The following is a 23,676-nucleotide window of genomic DNA, read 5'->3' as shown; positions in this document are numbered from 1 at the left end:
AAATGGCAAACAGATGAATTACGAAACTTTCCAAAGCGTGTCTTTTCCAGAAGGTGTCTGATGTGGGAGTGAAATGTAAGTACATGGACAGGCCACTAGACTGCAGCAGAGGCCAGGAGCTAACCTAACTCAGAACCAGGCAGGAGGAGACAGAGAGAAATGTGGATCTGCTTGGAGGACAGTGACTTCCAGATGTTTGCATACAGCTAGCAGGTCTCTTCAAATGTAGCCGTGACTACTTTGCATGCAAGCTTGTACAGTAGTGCATGCAAATGGGACAGTCGTCAAAACATTGGCTCAGGCAGATTATATAGTGAGTGGGGGAAGGGGAGCGTAACCATCAAGCAGAACATTTACCAAAGAAAACATGTCCACTAATTGCAGCTTGCAGTACAGAGTGAGACCAGACCAAGAACAACAACTCTGAACATGCCACTGAATTGGTTGTCAGGATTAAACGAACACTTCAGACTGGGTACCTAACAAAAAGCCACTCCGTACAAAGGACCAACTCATTCATATAATATATGGACATAAGCAGTGCTGAAGGCTCACCAGCAGGGCCAGATGGGAAATTCTTCAAGGAGGGTCTTTCCACCACGGTGTAGGACTCGCCCACCACAAACACCTTATAGAGCACAGCATTATGGTTGATGAAGCTCTGAATCACACATGGAGGCTTCACATCCTTCAGATCCTCAGCACTAAAGATAATGGCCATCTGTAGAAACACCACAAGAACAGGATCAAGTATGAGGCAGTGGGAGAACTCCTAATTGTACACATCTTGATTAGGCTAAAAGGTGTTCCTCAATCAAAAGTTATACTGAAGTGCTGTGTCTGCCTTGTTGTTACTCAGTTTGCCAAACATAAGAGTATTATTTAAAAAAATCAATATACTACTTATTAGTGCTGATGCAGATCCAAGATGAGAACAATAGTGGATTGTTTGCATTCAGTCTCTCAATATTTGATAACGTCTGGTTAGCTTCCACTGATTAGAGAGACGGAAGTGGAAAAAGATGGCGTCTTACCTCATGAGAGTTGGTTCCATGTGCTACTCGTGTTTTGCAAACTGAGGAGATTTAAAAAAAAAAAAAAGAAAAAAAAAATCACAGATACAGAACCAACATACAATGAAAAAAAAAAATCTGCTGAATATTAAAAATGCTAAATGCTCTGGCTTTGTGGATGTTGACAGCAGACAACAGATGTCACGCAATTCTGTTTTGTTGAAATATGATTAAATCTGAAAATCTTTCACATCTCAGCAGCTTGCTTTTTAATAAGTAAAACAAGATACGGTACCACTTCCTGTGTTCTTTTTTTCCCCCCACAGGACAAGGAGGAACTTACTGAAGGGGAATGTAAGACCATGTTGTTTGATCCGTTCTAGTGTGTCTGGACCACACTCACTGTTCAGCACCATAAACGGAGGAGAGCAGATCCTCTCATCTACAGAGAGAGAAAGAAAAACGAGTGAAGGTAAGAAAATATACAACACCAAATCAGAAAAAGTTGGGACAGTATGTTGAAATTGAAATTAAAACTGAAAACCAGGATTTGTAAATAACCTTTGACCTGTACTGCACTCAAACCAATACAGCAGTACATTATTTGATGTTTTCCCTTATGAATTTGAGACTTTGAAAACACAAAAACACTTCAATTTTGATTCTTGAAACACATTTCCAAAAAGTGGGGACAGTAAAGCATTTACCACTTTATCATGTTGCCATTCCTTCTCATCTCATTATCTGTAGCCGCTTTATCCTGTTCTACAGGGTTGCAGGCAAGCTGGAGCCTATCCCAGCTGACTACGGGCGAAAGGCGGGGTACACCCTGGACAAGTCGCCAGGTCATCACAGGGCTGACACAGACACAGACAACCAATCACACTCACATTCACACCTACGGTCAATTAAGAGTCACCAGTTAACCTAACCTGCATGTCTTTGGACTGTGGGGGAAACCGGAGCACCCGGAGGAAACCCACGCGGACACGGGGAGAACATGCAAACTCCGCACAGAAAGGCCCTCGCCGGCCACGGGGCTCGAACCCGGACCTTCTTGCTGTGAGGTGATAGCGCTAACCACTATACCACCGTGCCGCCCGCCATTCCTTCTCATGACACTTAAAAGATGTTTAGGGACTGAAGACACCAAGTGCTGAAGCGTTTCAGGTGTTATTTTGTCCCATTCTTCCTGCAAACAAGTCTTAAGGTGTGCAACAGTACGAGGTCCTCGTTATATTTTTAAAGTTTCAAAATTCCCCACAAATTCTCTATTGAGGACAGACACCCTCTCCTTCCACAGCCATGCCTTTGTAATGTGTGCAGAATGTGGTTCTGCATTGTCTTGTTGAAATATCTCTGGAAAAGATGTTGTATTGAAGGCCGCATATGTTGATCCAAAATCTCAACATATTTTTCTGCATTAATGCTGCCATCAGAGAAGTGTAGGTTACTTTGGCCAAGGGCACTGAGCACACAGGGTCCATTACTTTAATTAAAAAAAAAAAAAAACAGAACAAAACCACCACCACCCCAGAATACCGATTTGTCTGATAACAATACATCTTTCCACTGTGTGATGTTCCATCCCAGATGCCTCCGAGCCCAGAGAAGTCGATGGCACTTCTGGACACAGTTAACATAAGGCTTCCTTTTTGCACAGTAAAGTTTTAACTGGCATTTGTGGACGTAACTCCGTATTGTAGTGCTTGACAAAGGTTTGTAAAGTAATCCCAAGCCCACGTGGTTATAATCAGCTACAGATGAATGCTGGTTCTTGATGCAATGCCATCTGAGGGATCAGAGGTCATGGGTGTTCAGCTTAGGCTTGTGCCCTTGCCCTTTACACACAAATTCCTCCAGATTCCTCAAATCATTTAATGATATGCACCATAGAGGATGAAATATCCAGATTCCTTTCTATCTTTCTTTGAGGAACGTTGTTTTTAAAATTTCAATAATTTTCTTGTTGACAAACTGGAGCTCCTTGGCACATCTTTGCTCCTTAGAAGACTAGGCCTTTCCAGGATACTGATTTGTACCAAATCATGATTACAAAATCACCTGTTGACATCACCCCTTTCAAAACACATCATGATTTAATTGTTTACCTCATTACTAGCCCTAAATCACCTCTGGAATGTGTTGGAGGTCTGAAAACGCAAGAACGGATGTACAGGTGCTGGTCATATAATTAGAATATCATGAAAAGTTGATTTATTTCAGTAATTCCATTCAAAAAGTGAAACTTGTATATTATATTCATTCATTACACACAGACTGATATATTTCAAGTGTTTATTTCTTTTAATTTTGATGATTATAACTGACAACTAATGAAAATCTCAAATTCAGTATCTCAGAAAATTAGAATATTACTTAAGACCAATACAAAAAAAGGATTTTTAGAAATGTTGGCCAACTGAAAAGTATGAACATGAAAAGTATGAGCATGTACAGCACTCAATACTTAGTTGGGGCTCCTTTTGCCTGAATTACTGCAGCAATGCGGCGTGACATGGAGTCGATCAGTCTGTGGCACTGCTCAGGTGTTAGGAGAGTCCAGGTTGCTCTGATAGTGGCCTTCAGCTCTTCTGCATTGTTGGGTCTGGCGTATCGCATCTTCCTCTTCACAATACCCCATAGATTTTCTATGGGGTTAAGGTCAGGTGACTTTGCTGGCCAATTAAGAACAGGGATACCATGGTCCTTAAACCAGGTACTGGTAGCTTTGGCACTGTGTGCAGGTGCCAAGTCCTGTTGGAAAATGAAATCTGCATCTCCATAAAGTTGGTCAGCAGCAGGAAGCATGAAGTGCTCTAAAACTTCCTGGTAGACGGCTATGTTGACCTTGGACCTCAGAAAACACAGTGGACCAACACCAGCAGATGACATGGCACCCCAAACCATCACTGACTGTGGAAACTTTACACTGGACCTCAAGCAACGTGGATTCTGTGCCTCTCCTCTCTTTATCCAGACTCTGGGACCTTGATTTCCAAAGGAAATGCAAAATTTACTTTCATCAGAGAACATAACGTTGGACCACTCAGCAGCAGTCCAGTCCTTTTTGTCTTTAGCCCAGGCGAGACGCTTCTGACGCTGTCTCTTGTTCAAGAGTGGCTTGACACAAGGAATGCGACAGGTGAAACCCATGTCTTGCATACGTCTGTGCGTGGTGGTTCTTGAAGCACTGACTCCAGCTGCAGCCCACTCTTTGTGAATGGGTTTTGTTTCACAATCCTCTCCAGGGTGCGGTTATCCCTATTGCTTGTACACTTTTTTTCCTACCACATCTTTTCCTTCCCTTCGCCTCTCTATTAATGTGCTTGGACACAGAGCTGTGAACAGCCAGCCTCTTTAGCAATGACCTTTTGTGTCTTGCCCTCCTTGTGCAAGGTGTCAATGGTCGTCTTTTGGACAACTGTCAAGTCAGCAGTCTTCCCCATGATTGTGTCGCCTACGGAACGAGACTGAGAGACCATTTAAAGGCCTTTGCAGGGGTTTTGAGTTAATTAGCTGATTAGAGTGCGGCACCAGGTGTCTTCAATATTGAAGCTTTTCACAATATTCTAATTTTCTGAGATACTGAATTTGGGGTTTTCATTAGTTGTCAGTTATAATCATCAAAATTAAAAGAAATAAAACACTTGAAATACATCAGTCTGTGTGTAATGAATGAATATAATATACAAGTTTCACTTTTTGAATGGAATTACTGAAAAAAAAAAAAAAAAAATCAGCTTTTTCATGATATTCTAATTATATGACCGGCACCTGTATATGAAGAAGTGGATACAAAATGCAATGAAGTTGACCAGACAAAACATTAAATATTATACATGTACATGCAGGGCGGCACGGTGGTGTAGTGGTTAGCGCTGTCGCCTCACAGCAAGAAGGTCCGGGTTCGAGCCCCGGGGCCGGCGAGGGCCTTTCTGTGCGGAGTTTGCATGTTCTCCCCGTGTCCGCATGGGTTTCCTCCGGGTGCTCCGGTTTCCCCCACAGTCCAAAGACATGCAGGTTAGGTTAACTGGTGACTCTAAATTGACCGTAGGTGTGAATGGTTGTCTGTGTCTATGTGTCAGCCCTGTGATGACCTGGCGACTTGTCCAGGGTGTACCCCGCCTTTCGCCCGTAGTCAGCTGGGATAGGCTCCAGCTTGCCTGCGACCCTGTAGAACAGGATAAAGCGGCTACAGATAATGAGATGAGACATGTACATGCAGTATATCTAGCCAAATTGAATTCATTTCTGTACTACACTAAAAACACGAAGAAAACAAGATACTCTCTTCTGCTTCAGCAGGAATGTGTGTTTTGGCAAGAGTGGATGTTACCCCAAGTTACCTTCATGAAACGACTATAAATTGCCTTTTCAGAAAGCTCCTCAGTCATTTGTTCGGTCTCTTCTCTGTTTACTCTAGTGACAGAGAAACAATGGCCACACAGCACTGAGCCCCGAGTCCTTCTGCATAATACAGGAGCCAGCCAATAAGCCGAGTGCAAGATGAGCCACGAGTTCAAGGCTTTGTTTGAAAATACTGTACTCTCACTGTTCTGCATCTTGCTAGCAAACATTGTGGTTGGAATGAAAAGAAAGAATCAATACCTGTGAATGTGTAGTAGTTTTGCTCAACACAGCACTTTCAGTATGAAAAACGTGGCAGCCCAAGGATGACCTGTATTACGACTAATTTACTGACGAGTTACTGGATACTCACAGAAACTTTCAACAACACGTCTGTATTTTAAAATACAAGGATTTGATAAAGCTGATGGATGGAAGATTGATGACAGCTAGGTGCAGATCTGGGGCTAATGGCATTAAGCTGAACTATAGCCAGCTGGCTGAAATACAGAACAAGATCATCATGCCGGTTTGGAGGAGGAGATCAGTGGATGAAACACACAGCGATGGCAATATAACCAAACCCACACGAAACCCAACTTGTTATCCACCACTTGGTTATCGTTATCTGTTAACTCCAAATTCCAAAGCAAGGATCAATCAAAATGTCCATCATTCACTAGCCTCCCAGCAAATTATACAACTAACGTCTCACCTCTTCAGCAAGGGGGAAAAAAACCTATCAGTCCTGAATTAACTTTCCTGACAATCACTTTCTCATTGCATCTCTTCTCTGAATGGCTGTCTGTCATCATGTAGGTTTGATTTTCGTGCCTCGAGCTGGGGTGTGATGATGTCTGACATAATTCCCACCAGTTCCAAGCTGACACCCGACACACCACCGATTGTGAATTAAGGTTGTGATTGTTAGGATAATCAAGAACATCGTGTTATTTTTGTTCTTTGACGCAATAATTCCACTTTTAACAAAAGAATTGTACACATTGTAACCAAGTTAATCCCTTATTAACGTAACCCTGTTCTGGTGCAGTGTATGCCAGCCTATGTTACTGGGCACTCAGTTGCCATCCAACAGCAAGGCTTATGTTGTTATCGCTGCTGATAAGTACATTTGGGAGGTGCTGATACCACAGAATCATGACTACAGCTTTTATCAAACTGATGACAGCAGTCTGATAAAGCTCACCATGCATACTAATGGGCCTGGATAGTATTAAGGGCTTTATAATGCGCAGGACGGGCTTTATAATAGCTATAAATCACTACAAATAAAATGTACAAAATGTTGTCAAAAGACACTTTATAAAATAAGGTCTTATACTTGTTAGAGTACTATTCATGCATCTTTGTGGTGGAGCTGAATGGCTAAAAGAAAGTGAAACCTAATAAACGTCCTTAAGTAAATTTGTAGTAAGCCGGCATTTACCGTACCTAAAGCCTCATTTGCTTGCAACATGCTTGCCTGAATTTTGTAAGCAACCATGGAACACACTGCTCTCGCTGTGTAGGTGGGTTAGTCACTAGTTGGACTATACTATACTCACTTTTTCCATTACGCTCAATTTGCAGTTCTAAGAAATGTTCTGTGGCTAAAAAGACGGCAAAGGCCAGTGCTTAATCTGGCATTAGACAAGTGAACATGAGCTAGAACTTCACGTCCTGTTTGCCTGAGCCAGCTGCTGCGATGCTGAAGGACTATATAATTGTCCCCCAAGAAATTCTGTCGACCTCAAAGTGAAAAATCACTATGGCTTTCTTATCAGAACACAAACATGTATCCACCAACAGGACCCGAGCTTTTGTTCTGCTACTCCTGAGGAAGCTTGCGTAAGACTTCTCATGCTCGCCAGCCAAAATGGGCACAGATAACATCCTATTCTGATAAAGAGTGACAAGGCAGAGGTTTTGCAGTGTGATCATGCACTACTGATTCACTTTTTTTTTTTAGGTTTCTCACAGAAGCAGCATGTCCTGCATATGTGACTTTTTGTTAATTACTCTGATTTATACAATTCAATTTAAATTATTTAATATCCCACTTTCCAAAAACGTTGATATTAGTAAGCAACATGGATTCATGCAAGTATTTGAATAAATGGCCAAAAATAGTCATATATAGCCCTAGTACAAGGTTTGCAAATTTGACAAAGCAGGATCTGGAAAACTGATGTGAAGTTTTACAAGTTCTGTGCCATGTCAGGACTGGGACTAAAATTGGGAGGGTTTAATATCAATTTCCAGCTCCGTCTAAACACTCGCACAGCCCCGCGAGAGCCGGCTGAGACGTTTACATGACATCTGCGGAATGTTTACCGGACGTTTGAGAAGGCGAGCTGATGTCTGGAGTTCTGCCCTGATTCTGCTTAAACACCGGAATGGAAGGCCCAGAGGCTGACTAATGGGATGGAGTAGACCTATAAACTTTGTGTTTGAAATCAACATTGTGTATTTCACTTCCCAATGGATTAAATACTCCCACACTTTCCATTCCTTGACCGGCTAACACACTGCTAGTTTCTTGAGCATGCAGAATTCACAGAAATGCACTAGATAGTAAATGGACAATTACAAGTTAGAGCTCGATTGTAAAATGTTGAATAACTGAATCATGACACTCTCTTAACAGACCAGATTGCAATCTCACGGATTTCTATGGCATGAAAATAAGGCCAGATGCACCAAGGGTCAAATCTCATTTCAGCTGGTATTGGGCCTAAATCTTCAGGCCTGCTGAAAGCTTCCTGTATGATAACATTACTTAGAAACAGGAGTTTACTGGAAAGTGTATTCCGATTCAGCGGTCATAATATATTAGACTTTCACAAGACGTACGTTAGAAATGCATATGATTTAAGATCAATTTAAAGAAAGACGAATGTTTATGACTTCCTGTGACTTGTTCCACATTAACTTTAACTGTCTAACAAAGATATTAAACATATAAAAAAAACCTGAATTCTAAATTGTCCCATGTGTGTAACATTAAACAGACAGGAGAAACTCAGCAGCTGCTGCCAGAATCTCATTGCCTTCCAGTATATAGAAGGCAGTATTTATATAAATCAAATCCATTCGGTTTCATCCTAGGTCAAGATATCCAGCATACTATGACCAAATTTGGAGTCTGTCGCTCCTTTTTTGTTTAAAATGAGGGCTCAGGAAGATTTCAGCAAGTGCTGTAAGAGTCTTTCTGCTTAAATTTGTATAACTCGTGATATACTCAAGTTTTAGACAAGGCATACTAATGTTCTGCTTTCCATGAGGTCCAAGTGAAATTCAGATTCCTTGAATGATGCGTTAGCATGCAATGCTGTAATAGTCCTCTTAAACTTGTCTTACACAGTTTGATTACAGCAATATATTTTTTTACAATTATTACTTGTCACACTGTACAGGATGATCCCAATAAAATCACGACTGAGTTCTGTAACAGACTGTGTGAGAACCATGTCAGATAATACAATCAAGATGCTCTAAAGATAAACCTGCAATTAAAGAAAATTACATTATTCTTACGTCATCAGTCAGTGTTATGCCTGGATAAAATCTTTTTAAAAGGCAAAAAAAAAAAAGGAGGTTGTTTGTGGCTGGGTAAAAGAGAGCTGTATAACATGCAAATGTCCATTCTTCACCACGAAGTTCAGGAAATAAAAAGACATTTCTGCCCATTAGCATGTGGGCATCTTTACAATGCACCATACAAGGGGTCAGACATGTAGGCTGGTTGTGTTATATTAATTAACGTGCTTAATTTGCATTTGAATTTCTAATTCTATTTGTAGCTGTCCCAGGAGTCTGACATAACTGGTGGCTGTTAGATGAGTGTCATAGCAATAGTTATACTCGGATTTAAATTTAAAAAAAAAAAATCCCACAACACTGCCAGAAGCACTAAATCGGCAGATTGTTAGCACATCACATTATACATTCTAAGACTGACTGAAAACTCACAACCAAAGAATTCTTTTGCAACCTGCAACTTTTATATGCAACAGCAAAACCAGACCAAAATTGTACAATATAAACCTGGCGATGTGAAACAGTAATACGTAATTTGGAAAATGCTTTCAGATCAGGACTTCAGGTTTTATACAGATAACAGGAATAACAGCAGGAACAGTGATTAGTGAACATCATGAATCTTTGGCTCTCTGTCCATAGGATATCGTTTCAGAACTGTACAGGATTTTATACCATGTTTTTGGCAAACTTTAATCTGGTCTTTCAGATTCTGGCGTATACCAATAGGTTACACATTGGTGTTTACACTGGTAAAAATGTCTCTTTATTGTTGACCATGACACAGATGCGCCTACCTTCTACCTACCTACCTGAGCAGCCGATTGTCCGATTACTTTTGGCCTCTTAAAAACATGGGGATTACATATTTAAGAAGTGCTGCAATTCCTATTCTGTCCATCAGCTTAGGATGTAAATACCCTCAAGTTAAAACTAAAATGTCTGCATGATAAAATCTGCCTACTCAGTATTTAATTTCTAACTCCTATACACTGGGGTAGACCGCTAAAAGAACAATAATTTTGTCAGCGTCCAAATATTTATACACCCGACTATGTATTTAACTAAGAAAGCACATATTGCAATGTGGAAACCTTACTCACCAAGTCTACTTCTTCCATGGATATTTTTCGCTATTCCTGACTGACACTAACATCTTGTCCCCCTGCATGGGGAGAGCTGTGTTTGAGCATTCGCTGTCACTCTAGACGGGTTTCCATTAACCTGCTTCATGCACAATTTGAAACTGCAAACCTAAAAAAAAAAAACCCAACAAAAACCTCATATCACCAAAAAAAAAGTTCATACACTCGCATAAAATGGTTTTTCCAACAATTCAACAAAGCAATATTTTGCAAAATTTAAATAGAAAAAAACACCACAATCAAATTTGCATTTGTTGAACACTACCTTGGGTCTTCAAGCTACCACCAAAGCCTTCGGTGCATTACAAAAGCAACTATGGTCTTGCCATGACTCAACAGAACCACCAAGTTGAAAGTATACAATGCCGCAGTCTTACCATCTCTGCTTTATGCCACCGAATGCATAACACTCTACCGTAAACATTTCAAGAAACTGACCAGGCTACAACTGTGAAACCTGCATCAAATCCTCAAAATAAGATGACAGGACAAGGTCCCTGATGTAGGAGTCCTCAGGTGAGCCAATACAGTAAGCGTGGAAACCCTGATCACAGCCTCCCAACTTTGTTGGGCTGGACACATCTGGTGCATGCCTGACACGGAGACAAGGAGGACAGAAACTGAGGTACAAAGACATCTTGAAGAGGAACGTGAAGAACGCCAGGAGTTACTGATCAGACATGGGAAAGGGATGTCTTGGATAGAGCAACATGGTGAAGCATAGTTAAAAACTCAGAGCCCACAACTGAAGACAAGCGTCAAAGGGAGTATATGAGGGTTCATGAAGCCAGACATTCCATGGCAGCTCAGCCAGACAGTTCGTGCCACCGCTGCAGATGACTGTCGCTCTGCTGCGGGCTTCGCGGCCCATCTGCGCATCCTAATGAAGCAGTCATCATTGCTAGCGATGGACAGCCGACAATGACCTTGGGTATTGTTGTGGATGCAACCACAATCCCATGCCAAATATCAGGTCTTGGAGATCCAAAAGAATATCATAAGAGAAACCCAGATTTAAATCGCATAAATCACTCAATGAAAACACAAACCATTTACAATTGTATTTTGTTGATTTATTAAATCTCACACACACACTTTGCGCAATATTGTAATGAAACTCTGGCTACAGAGAAGAAATGCCACGATCTGAAACACATTCGCCAAGTTTTCCTTCCATATTTTTTTTTAATGGCCATCCATTTGTCACCGGTGGATTTAAAGTTATCCTGGCTTTCACAATTTCTTCCCTATTAGCACAGAATTCTTCATAAGGTAGTCCATATTGACAGTTTCTGAGCAATCGCTATTTGGCTCTAGATCAGGGCAGCAGAGCTCATCACACAGGCCAATGGGTTTCAGTTTTATCACCACGTTACCTGGGGGAAATCAAACCATGTGTTAATATATGCAATAAAGTGATAAAACTGCAAAAAGTCCTGTTTCAGGTAGAACCTTGGTGCTGGGAGCAATTTGTCTGCCTGGTTTGGTATCCAAAAAACAAAATCTCCCGTTTCCTCTACAACATTTTCATTCTGAACTTTGCCTTCCTCATGAATTTCATAAGCTCCTCCAATTTTCTTACAAGGCAGTCAAACAAATCCCACATTTTAGAAAACGTCAATTTTAGCAGTGCAGGTTTTCCCTTCATTTTCAAAAAAAAAAAAAAAAAAAAAAACTCACTCAGTGCAACAGGGCAGGTCTCCCATAACGAGCTCGAGTATGCAGTATTGCAGGCCGGCCAAATTTGTAGGAGACAATCAACAGCTGGACGAAGAGACAGCCAGCACATGAAGACAGGATTTCTTGCCACTCAATCTTAAAAGTCCCCCCCTTAATTAATTAAAAAAATTTTTTCCTCGCAAGCCTTCTTGTTCTGATGCAGAAACGAAAAAATGGTTGTACATATTTAAAACCATTGACTCAACATACACTGACAACTGATCGCAGGCATGCGTCATGAGCTATGTGGACTGGACAGTTGATCTTCAAGATACGATTGTATAATAAACAGAGTGCCGTTTCCCAAAATTAAACATTTGCATTACCTGGAGCATAAGCTGTAACATTCCCAAAGTCATCCTTTCCAAAACAGCTCAAAAGAGCGTGATGTATACCTTTTGCTAGTCTTTAGTCCAAGAACATCGTTCTGCTTCCATTCTTTGCATACACAGTTGCTTTACAGTGAGAGTCCTGACAGAGAGAGGTGTTAAGCTGAACCACAGTCAGTATTGTTATAGCCTCTGTTTTACCCAACATACGAGCACGTGTGCAAATTACAACAAGAGTATTTTACATGTGCAAATACTTGAACGTTGTTGCCAAAGCTGACCGTACCCTCTACAAAACCTTCAGCGATTACAAAACCTTCGTCCTGTGTTCTGCATTAATGGCTGGTATTGTTTGACGGAACAGGGCAAGTCCCATGTAGGACGAGACAATTTTTACCCAAAGAGAGGACATACTGGGTAATACAGAATCGTTGGGAAATCTGGCTGTAAATTATATTTTACATAAAGAATTTACCATGCAAGTGAAAACACCTGGAATATGCATTCTGTTAAACCCCAGTTCCAAAAAAGTTGGGACGCTGTGTAAAATGTTAATAAAAACAGAGTGCAATAGTTTGTAAATCCTTTTTGACCTATGTTCAAATTACATACAATACAAAGACAAGATATTTAATATTCAAACTGATAAACTTTTTTTTTAAGACTCATTCCAAATTTGATGCCTGCAACACATTTCAAAAAAGTTGTGACAGGGGCATGTTTACCACTGTGTTGCATCACCTTTTCTTTTAACAACACTCAGTAAGTGTGTGAGAACTGAGGACACTAATTGCTGAAGTTTTGAAAGGGAAATCCTTTTCCATTCTTGCTTAATATGGGACTTCATTTGCTCAACAGTCCAGGGTCTGTGTTGTCATATTTTATGCATCATAATGCCCCACACATTTTCAAATTGAAGGCAGGCAGGCCAGTTTAGCACCCACTCTCTATTACTACAAAGCCACATTGTTAAACAAGTGCAGAATGTGGTTTGGCATCGTATTGCTGGAAAGCTGGGAAGTCCCTAAAAAAGGTGTCGTCTGGATGGCAGCATATGTTGCTCCAAAACCTGTATGTACTTTTCAGCATTAATGATGCCTTCACAGATGTGCAAGTTACCCATGCCATGGGCACTGAAACACCCCAATACCATCACAGATGCTGGCAACACATCTGGATAGTTCTTTTCCTCTTTAGCTCAGAGGACATGTCATCCATGATTTCCAAAACCAAATTTGAAAAGTTGACTCATCAGGCTACAGCACACTTTTCCACTTTACATCAGTCCATCTCAGATGAGCTCAGGTCCAGGGAACTGGGAGAATTTCTGGGATGCTGATATATGAATTTCACTTTGCATTTGTAGATGCAACGACAAACTGCGTTTACCAAAAACACTTTTGCGAAGTGCTCCCAAGCCCATGTAGTAATACCCTTTATACAGTCAGGTTTTTTTTTTTTTAATATAAATGTGGTGCCATTTGAGGGATCAAGTGTCAAGGGTATTCAGTGGTGGCTTTCAGCCTTGCCCCTTACATGCAGAGATTTCTCCAGATTCTCTGAATCTTTTAAAAACATTATGGATTGTAGATGGTGAAATGCCTAAATTCACGTTGAGAAACGTTTTACACAAAGTGGTAAATCTCAACCCATCAGTGCTTGTGATCGACTGAGCCTTTGGGAGAGAACCCTTTCATACCCAAATCATGATACCATCACCTTTTACCAATTAACTTGCTTACCTGTGGAGTGTGAGCATTCCACAACTTTCCTGTTTGCCTTTTGGCCCGTCCCAACTTTTTGGAATGTGTTACAGGCATCAAAATTCACAATGAGTACACTTACCAAAAAAAAAAAAAGTAAAAATTTCACTTTGAACATTAAAATATTGTCTTTGTTTTGTATTCAATTAAATAAAGGTTAGAAAGGATTTGCAAATCACTGCATTCTGTTTTTATTTACATTTTACACAGCACCCCAATTTTTTTTTGAAATTGGGGTTGTAGAAAACAGCAGCAAAGTTTACAAAGCCTTATTTTGAAGTTATAGACGTCCCTCATCTCCACATAACTTACACAGCTGATAAGAGCAGGAAGAAAACTAGAAAACAGAACCTACTGGTTCTGCCTATAGATCAAAAATATTCACGGCCCACTCTGAGCAAGCGTCCATTTAGATCCTTAACAGAAAAACGTGCCTTAAAACATCAGCAAAATCAACAGTCAGAAAGGATCAGATATCCATAAATTACTATTCTCTCTCTCTCTCTCTCTCTGCCTGTGTGAGCTGTGAGAACGTGCTTGACAGTGAAAGGAGAAGTATGGCCTTTTAAAGTGCAAGCCTCTTTGCCATCAGCAGAAACAGGAGGCCAGCACAGGGCTCACAAACACAACCAGGGGAAATTATTTCAAAAGTACAAGTTATGCTCGTCTTGTCGAGTCTCTAGAGACCGAACATAAGACAGAAGTGGACAATGTTTAGGGAGAGCACAGTGCACTGAGGAGTCGTCGTCATATGGAGGAAAGCCTGGTCAGACTCACTTAAAAAGCTCTTTACAGAGAAAGTATCGCACCACAAAACTTGGAGCAACACAGATCACGTGCAAGAATACAAACAGCACCCATGTGCATGCATTCGTTATGATAGCTTGGACCTGTACATGGTCTAAAATAAGTGAAGTCAAATAGACCTCCTCACTTTTAAAACACTCCTACTTGCCCCATATAGCACGCACTTGCAAAGTAAAGCTCTGACTGAGTGACAGCTACGATCTTCTACGATTATTGAACTTCAAGAAAAAAGCGGTATTGACAATAATAGCACACGGTGCCGTTTCCCTTTACCGTGCGTTCAAAGAGTATTTTATTTAATGACTCTCAGCTGCACGTTGGTTTTGTGAGGCTTACCCGAGAGTAGCATATTCATTTGCAAAGAATGATGGGACTCGTATGTCGAATTTGTAACACTTAGCAGTCAGGAATACAGGACCCAAGGTAACACATTTTCCCTGTGATGTTAAATCTCAGCACAGCATGTAGTTCAAACAATTTTTAATCTTAAACATGCAACATAACTACTAGAAAAAATGTATGCATGACAATGATATGTGGGAGAGGAACAGAAACAGACTGGAAGCTTACAGATGATTTCGTTACATAACCATCTGCCATGTGTAACTGCAAAGTAAAGGACTCACAGGATGCTCTCTCCCTCTCTCTCACACACACACACACACACACACACACACACACACACAATGTGTGCACAGGTCTCTGCCAGTTCAGGATTCCTCTTTCTGGGAAATATTTGTGTTGAAAACCACAACGTGGACAAAACACACATGAATGGGTGACGAAAAGAAAAACCAGCAAGTGTTGAGTGGGTTCAGCTAACACAAGTCACCAAGAACAGCTTCACTCCACCGCCGTATAGACTCGACAGGTGCTTTCACATCTGCAGTGTTCAGACAGCTTAAATTGAACATTGGTACGTTTCCTCCACCTCATATTTCTTCTTGAGCGCACACACACACACTTGCTCATGGACCAAATTAACTGGGTGGTGTCTGTGTTTCCAAGCGAACTGTAGCATGGTTTGATTGCGCTGAGAAAATGGATTTGACCCTCAAATCACAACGCAAAAAGTGTGCTGTGAATTCAGCATGCCGTGTGTTTTTGTTCACGCCCAACACTAGGAATACAACTCCACATCTTTAATCAAAAGCATGGTCTTTCAATTTGAGAGCAGTATTTATGCATTTCATGTTCAGATTTTGCAATGCCCCCTGCTCACGCTCAGGCTGCTTTTGTGCGCTCGCGAATCTTCTGCTCACAAATTTCTGCACGCTCTCTTGGATTTTGGTGAAACAACCCTATCAAAATTCATCAACCAACAGAATGCAAGGTATAAGGTTGACCAAGGAAATTGTCACTACCGCCATGGGGCTACTAAAATGTTGCAAGCAAGCAAATAAATAAATAAAAATTATGACACTGATATGGATTAACTCCAAAAATCCAACAAGAAAACAAGTGAAGTACATATACACTGGTAATAAAGCCCTGGATGATGGGGTGGATGATCCCTGTTTACCAGTAACCCACCCATAAGCAAAGCGAACACACCCAAAATCTGATCTTGCTCAGAAATCTGAGCAGATTTGCAGGCACGCAAAAGCAGTCTGAGCGTGAGCAGGGGCTATTTGGGGGGGTCATTGCAAAATCTGAACATGAAATAAATACTGCTCTAAAATGCGAGGGCCTTTCTGTATGGAGTTTGCATGTTCTCCTTGTTGCCCCTTTTCCACCAAAGCAGTTCCAGGGCTGGTTCGGGGCCAGTGCTTAGTTTGGAACCGGGTTTTCTGTTTCCACTGACAAAGAACTGGCTCTGGGGCCAGAAAAACCGGTTCCAGGCTAGCACCAACTCTCTGCTGGGCCAGAGGAAAGAACCGCTTACATCAGCGGGGGGGTGGTGGTGTTGTTAAGACCAACAACAATAACAAGACCGCAAAAGATCACCATTTTTAAGCGACGAGAAGCCACAGCTGTACAAACGCGAAGTAATTTATTATTATTGTTGTTGTTGTTGCCGCTGTTGCTTCTTCCGTGTTGTTTTTGCTTTGATATTCGCGCCAAGGTTTATGCAAACGTAGCGCCATAACTTCCGTATACAGCGACGTAACTGACGTATGCAGCGACGTAACTGACGTAATGACATGGCTCCGCTTAGCCCCGCGAGCTATGGAAAAGCAAACTGGTTCTCAGCTGGCTCGCAAGTTGAACGAGTTGTGAACCAGCACCGGCTCCGAACCAGCCCTGGAACTGATTTGGTGGAAAAGGGGTATGTGTCTGCGTGGGTTTCCTCCAGGTGCTCTGGTTTCCCCCCACAGTCCAAAGACATGCAGGTTAGGTTAACTGGTGGCTCTAAATTGACCGTAGGTGTGAATGTGAGTGTGAATGGTTGTCTGTGTCTATGTGTCAGCCCTGTGATGATCTGGCGACTTGTCCAGGGTGTACCCCGCCTTTCGCCCATAGTCAGCTGGGATAGGCTCCAGCTTGCCCGCGACCCTGTAAGACAGGATAAGCGGCTATGGATAATGGATGGGATTCCCAAGCAAATAATGTGCATGAAATCACTCACTTCATGCAGTCAAGCAGACAGAGGAAGTCCGTGTGCGCATGCACAGGTTTACCTTTGACCGTGCACGGACAGTTACTGTACATCATTTTGTCGCTAAACGAACAACTGATCACACCGAGGTGCTCGCTGACTGCTGATATTTATTAGTTTGGTCCTATGTTTCCTTTCCTTTGCAACATAATGTCTCCTCTTCTCGCTTTCCGTTACTGTAGTCGGTCTTTCACGTTTCATTCGCACACTCACGTCCTCCATTTTTCTTTCCTGGATCCCACAATGCCTTGTGTGAACAGGGAAAGCCCATCACGTGATGCATAACAAAGTATCTTGAATTGGGTCATGGTGAAGCAGGAAAAAATAGCGGAGACTTTAGAGCCACGTGGCCCCAAATTCATTAATTGTTCTATTAGAAAAAGAACCTCATAAAATTGGAAGTCTGTGATTCGAATTCAGTAGCTTTCAGGTCCACTAAACAAAAGTAATTGGGTGTCAGGGAAAATTCTTTTTATGACCCATGCTTGAAAAATCTGAAAGGCAGTCTACGTTTAAGTAAAGGGATGATGAATTAGTCTGATATGTTTAGAGCTCTTTTCAAAAGGTTTTGGTTACAAAGTCATGGACACGTCTTTCAGAGCCACTGCAACTAAAATGAAAATTAAAGGAAAAAACTAAAACAAAAGGACAAGCATTGGCTATACCTTGCATGCAGGCCTCTATTCGGTGGACCAGCTGGTAAGACTTGCAGCGGTCAAGCAGTGTCCTGATGGCTGGGAGTGGATCCAGCACTATGGTCTCAGGGTGAGCATCTATGTAGTCCTGCAAATCCAGGGGAAAAGGTTACATTCCTGAAACACTCAACAATTCTGGGCTGCTCTCTCATTTATTTTGGTATTATCTGCCTATAAATTATATGAGAGCACAAATACACAGCAGGGAGACAATGCCATCAGCATCGTACAGTTAAAGAAAAAAATAAAATAAAAAAAAGTTCCTGCACCGCATGCACACATGCTCCCTGGGCTCAGTTACATCACTCGCACTGAGCACAAAGCAGTCAGATCCACATGAGCTTCTCTTTTGTACATAACATTCCTTTAAGTCTCTTCGACTCCTAATGCTCACAAATACACTCCACCTTCATACTGCTGCTTTGAGAAAAACAAGTAAAAGCAGGCAAAGGGAGAAACTGTGCCGATTATGATGCCTCTATAACTTCACTTTGCCGCTTTGTGTTTTAAGAAATCGTATATCTTTTCACCATCTCCCAAACGCACACCCATTACTGTTCGGACATGTCTACTGTCAACAGGAGCATCAGTAGATGAACAGGAATGCACAAGACAGATCTAAAGCAAGTGTTATATAAAGGCAATTACAGTGGTGCTTGAAAGTTTGTGAACCCTTTAGAATTTTCTACATTTCTGCATAAATATGACTTAAAATATCAGATTTTCACACGAGTCCTAAAAGTAGATAAAGAGAACCCAGTTAAACAAATGAGACAAAAATATTATACTTGGTCATTTATTTATTGAGGAAAATGATCCCATATTACACATCTGTGAGTGGCAAAAGTATGTGAACCTTTGCTTTCAGTATCTGGTGTGACCCCCTTGTGCAGCAATAACTGCAACTAAACGTTTCCGGTAACTGTTGATCAGTCCTGCACACCGGCTTGGAGGAATTTTAGCCCGTTCCTCCGTACAGAACAGCTTCAACTCTGGGATGTTGGTGAGTTTCCTCACATGAACTGCTCACTTCAGGTCCTTCCACAATATTTCGATTGGATTAAGGTCAGGACTTTGACTTGGCCATTCCAAAACATTCACTTTATTCTTCTTTAACCATTCTTTGGTAGAACGACTTGTGTGCTTAGGGTCGTTGTCTTTGCTGCATGACCCATCTTCTCTTGAGATTCAGTTCATGGACAGATGTCCTGACATTTTCCTTTAGAATTCACTGGTATAATTCAGAATTCATTGTTCCATCAATGACGGCAGCCGTCCTGGCCCAGATGCAGCAAAACTGGCCCAAACCATGATACCACCACCACCATGTTTCACAGATAGGATAAGGTTCTTATGCTGGAATGCAGTGTTTTCCTTTCTCCAAACATGATGCTTCTCATTTAAACCCAAAATTTCTATTTTAGTCTCATCCGTCCACAAAACATTTTTCCAATAGCCTTCTGGCTTGAACAAGTGATCTTTAGCAAACTGCAGATGAGCAACAATGTTCTCTTTGGAGAGCAGTGGCTTTCTCCTTGCAACCCTGCAATGCACACCATTGTTGTTCAGTGTTCTCCTGATGGTGGACTCATGAACATTAACATTAGCCAATGTGAGAGAGGCCTTCAGTTGCTTAGAAGTTACCCTGAGGTCCTTTGTGACCGCGACGACTATTACATGCCTTGCTCTTGGAGTGATCTTTGTTGGTCGACCACTCCTGGGGAGGGTAACAATGGTCTTGAATTTCCTCCATTTGTACACAGTCTGTCTGACTGTGGATTGGTGGAGTCCAAACTCTTTAGAGATGATTTTGTAACCTTTTCCAGCCTGATGAGCATCAACAACGCTTTTTCTGAGGTCCTCAGAAATCTCCTTTGTTCGTGCCATGATACACTTCCACAAACATGTGTTGTGAAGATCAGACTTTGATAGATCCCTGTTCTTTAAATAAAACAGGGTGCCCACTCACACCTGATTGTCATCCCATTGATTGAAAACACCTGACTCTAATTTCACCTTCAAATTAACTGCTAATCCTAGAGGTTCACATACTTTTGCCACTCACAGATATGTAACATTGGATCATTTTCCTCAATAAATAAATGACCAAGTATAATATTTTCGTCTCATTTGTTTAACTGGGTTCTCTTTATCTACTTTTAGGACTTGTGTGAAAATCTGATGATGTTTTAAGTCATATTTATGCAGAAATATAGAAAATTCTAAAGGGTTCACAAACTTTCAAGCACCACTGTATGCTGACATGACTGAAAAATGACTGACTTTTTTTTGTGAAAGTCAAAAATGACATTTGACAGACATTATATTACCAGTTCGAAATAATATGAATTAGGATTTGTGCTCCTTTATGAAAGACTGCCCTTCCTCTACTGTATCACTTCTCTATTCTCTCTCTCTCTCTCACACACACACACACACACACACACAGAGAAGTCATCATCCAGAAAGAGGAAGAAAAACTATGTTTAATATCATACCACTTTACAGTATCATAGGTACAGCATCATTCCTTGTGTCTGAAATCACTCACTATACACATACTGTACATACACACACCATCATGTGTTGCGGTTGCGCTGAAAGGAATGAATGAATGAATAGAAAACCCAAAGAATAAAGTGTGTTGGGATGAATGGATGGAGGAAGAACACACATTATAAACAGACATCCAAGTACAATTAAAAATAGTAAGAGAATATATATAAAATTTAAAAAAAAGCTAAAATAGAATAAGACATAAAATACAAGAATAAAAGTTACAGTGCAGAGCGGGAAATGAATCAAAAACCTCAAATTTGATTTAATAAAAGGCAGCGGCAAAGAAGAAAATATTTAGCCTTGATTTAAGAGAACTGAAAGATGCAGCAGACACAAAGTACCTTGTATTCATTAAATGTGGGCAATATGCTAAGTATTTATCACAAAAACACACGCATGTATTTATTATTTTGAAAACCCACCAGCCGACTGATCTGGCACGTTTTAATTGTGCGACAATGTTTTTTTTTTCCTTTTCCCATTTTACCAATGAGCTCACTATTTGGCCCTCTGTATAGCCGTTCCCTATATGGCCCTCTGTATAGCCGTTCCCTATATGGCCCTCTGTATAGCCGTTCCCTATATGGCCCTCTGTATAGCCGTTCCCTATATGGCCCTCTGTATAGCCGTTCCCTATATGGCCCTCTGTATAGCCGTTCCCTATATGGCCCTCTGTATAGCCGTTCCCTATATGGCCCTCTGTATAGCCGTTCCCTATATGGCCCTCTGTATAGCCGTTCCCTATATGGCCCTCTGTATAGCCGTTCCCTATATGGCCCTCTGTATAGCCGTTCCCTATATGGCCCTCTGTATAGCCGTTCCCTATATGGCCCTCTGTATAGCCGTTCCCTATATGGCCCTCTGTATAGCCGTTCCCTATATGGCCCTCTGTATAGCCGTTCCCTATATGGCCCTCTGTATAGCCGTTCCCTATATGGCCCTCTGTATAGCCGTTCCCTATATGGCCCTCTGTATAGCCGTTCCCTATATGGCCCTCTGTATAGCCGTTCCCTATATGGCCCTCTGTATAGCCGTTCCCTATATGGCCCTCTGTATAGCCGTTCCCTATATGGCCCTCTGTATAGCCGTTCCCTATATGGCCCTCTGTATAGCCGTTCCCTATATGGCCCTCTGTATAGCCGTTCCCTATATGGCCCTCTGTATAGCCGTTCCCTATATGGCCCTCTGTATAGCCGTTCCCTATATGGCCCTCTGTATAGCCGTTCCCTATATGGCCCTCTGTATAGCCGTTCCCTATATGGCCCTCTGTATAGCCGTTCCCTATATGGCCCTCTGTATAGCCGTTCCCTATATGGCCCTCTGTATAGCCGTTCCCCATATGGCCCTCTGTATAGCCGTTCCCCATATGGCCCTCTGTATAGCCGTTCCCTATATGGCCCTCTGTATAGCCGTTCCCTATATGGCCCTCTGTATAGCGATTCCCTATATAGCCCTCTGTATAGCGATTCCCTATATAGTCCTCTATGTAGCGATTCCCTATATAGTGAGTAGGGAGTAGTGAACGAGTGCATGATTTTGGACACAGCCATTATCATTTTTTAAATCATCATAAAATACAACATGTTTACAAGTTATTAAAATGTCCCAAATACATTTTGTAAATGCACCTACATAAAGCAACAGTGTGCAAGATTTTTAAGGTTAAAAAGGACAAGTCAGCAGCCACAAAATACTCAATTCTCTAGAACAGTAATTTGGTGGGAAGCTAACGAACATTACTCAGGAGATTTATACTCATAGAGGATGTAACATTGCTCTGTATTTTTGCATTTAAATTCTCAGTTACATTGGGCAAGTGGGATCGATTTGTCATTGATCATCATTGATCATCTGAACTGGGATTTAGCTGCCAAACCTTTTAGACAGTCTGGAGAAGAAAGTGCATTTAGGTTTAGCAGAATAGCTGAGTGAAACAGTCTTGGGAGATGCACAGAGCCCGTGGTCTGGTGCATGCAGCGCGCTCCGAGATTACACCGGAGCAACCCTTTTCCCTTCAACCAGGACTATGTAGCCAACATTTGGTGCCCAATTCATTCTGGCAGTTGCGTAGTTTTTACACTTTTGGAGAGCAAACGCACACTTTCCAGCAGGAGTGTGATGCACAAGTAGTCACGGTGACAGCTACCCAGCTGACAGTAGCTAAAGACGGGCCCTTTTTGAAAATAAGGTTTTACTCTTTTACTTAGTACTCAGTGACTATCGGTTGGACTGATGCACACAATAACATTTTTATTCTCATAACACTTCTGTAATACGTGCAGCTGTGAGTCATGAATACTTACACCACATACTAAACAAGATATCACTGCATCAGTACTATTTAGTAGTGTTGTAGTCAAGACCACCGAAACCTAGACCAAGTCATGACTGAGACCACAGTGAATCGAGACCGAGACAAGACCAAGACTTTGAGTGATTAAGACCAATGTGTGTGAAGGGGGTGGGGAGAGGTGACGGCTGTTAACAGGAAGAAAAATTTTTAAATTTGCAATGGAGACACGTTATTGGTTGTAAAAATTTCCTGCCTCAAATCACAGTAAATGATATAAACAAATAAGTCAGATAATGCATAGGCAATTTAGTGAAATCCCTGCAGTTGTAGTCTTGAAATAAAATCCTGAGTCCTCTACGTCTGAGGCTGAGACAAGACTGAGTAAAAATGTGGTTGATTCTGGGATGAGCCCGAGACCTTCTAAAAGTGGTTTTGAGACCAAGACCAATCTCAAGTACTACAACACTACTATTTAGGGATTATTGTGCATTATGCGGTTTGGGACACAGCCATGAATTCTTGATTATCACAACCCCGATTCCAAAAAAGTTGGGACAAAGTACAAATTGTAAATAAAAATGGAATGCAAATGATGTGGAAGTTTCAAAATTCCATTTTTTATTCAGAATAGAACATAGATGACACATCAAATGTTTAAACTGAGAAAATGCATCATTTAAAGAGAAAAATGAGGTGATTTTAAATTTCATGACAACAGCACAAATCAAAAAAGTTGGGACAAGGCCATGTTTACCACTGTGAGACATCCCCTTTTCTCTTTACAACAGTCTGTAAACGTCTGGGGACTGAGGAGACAAGTTGCTCAAGTTTAGGGATAGGAATGTTAACCCATTCTTGTCCAGT

General features: G+C 41.4%; 1 protein-coding gene across 2 annotated transcripts in view; it reads right to left on the bottom strand.

Moving 5' to 3' along the window:
* The window catches only part of itpk1b (inositol-tetrakisphosphate 1-kinase b), a 72,478-nt gene that overhangs the window by 5,309 nt on the left and 43,493 nt on the right, over window positions 1-23,676 (bottom strand). For both annotated transcript variants that reach the window (XM_060934226.1, XM_060934227.1), the window contains exons 5-8: window positions 17,931-18,048; window positions 1,357-1,455; window positions 1,035-1,075; window positions 556-721 (exon numbers count right to left, since the gene is read on the bottom strand). In XM_060934226.1, the coding sequence (XP_060790209.1) occupies window positions 556-721; window positions 1,035-1,075; window positions 1,357-1,455; window positions 17,931-18,048 (424 nt within the window). The remainder of the gene's footprint in view (window positions 1-555; window positions 722-1,034; window positions 1,076-1,356; window positions 1,456-17,930; window positions 18,049-23,676) is intronic.

The sequence above is a fragment of the Neoarius graeffei genome, chromosome 11 (genome assembly GCF_027579695.1).
Source record: "Neoarius graeffei isolate fNeoGra1 chromosome 11, fNeoGra1.pri, whole genome shotgun sequence".
NCBI lineage: Eukaryota > Metazoa > Chordata > Actinopteri > Siluriformes > Ariidae > Neoarius > Neoarius graeffei.
The sequence above is the reverse complement of the archived record's forward strand: the minus strand, read 5'-3'. Positions and strand labels throughout refer to the sequence as shown.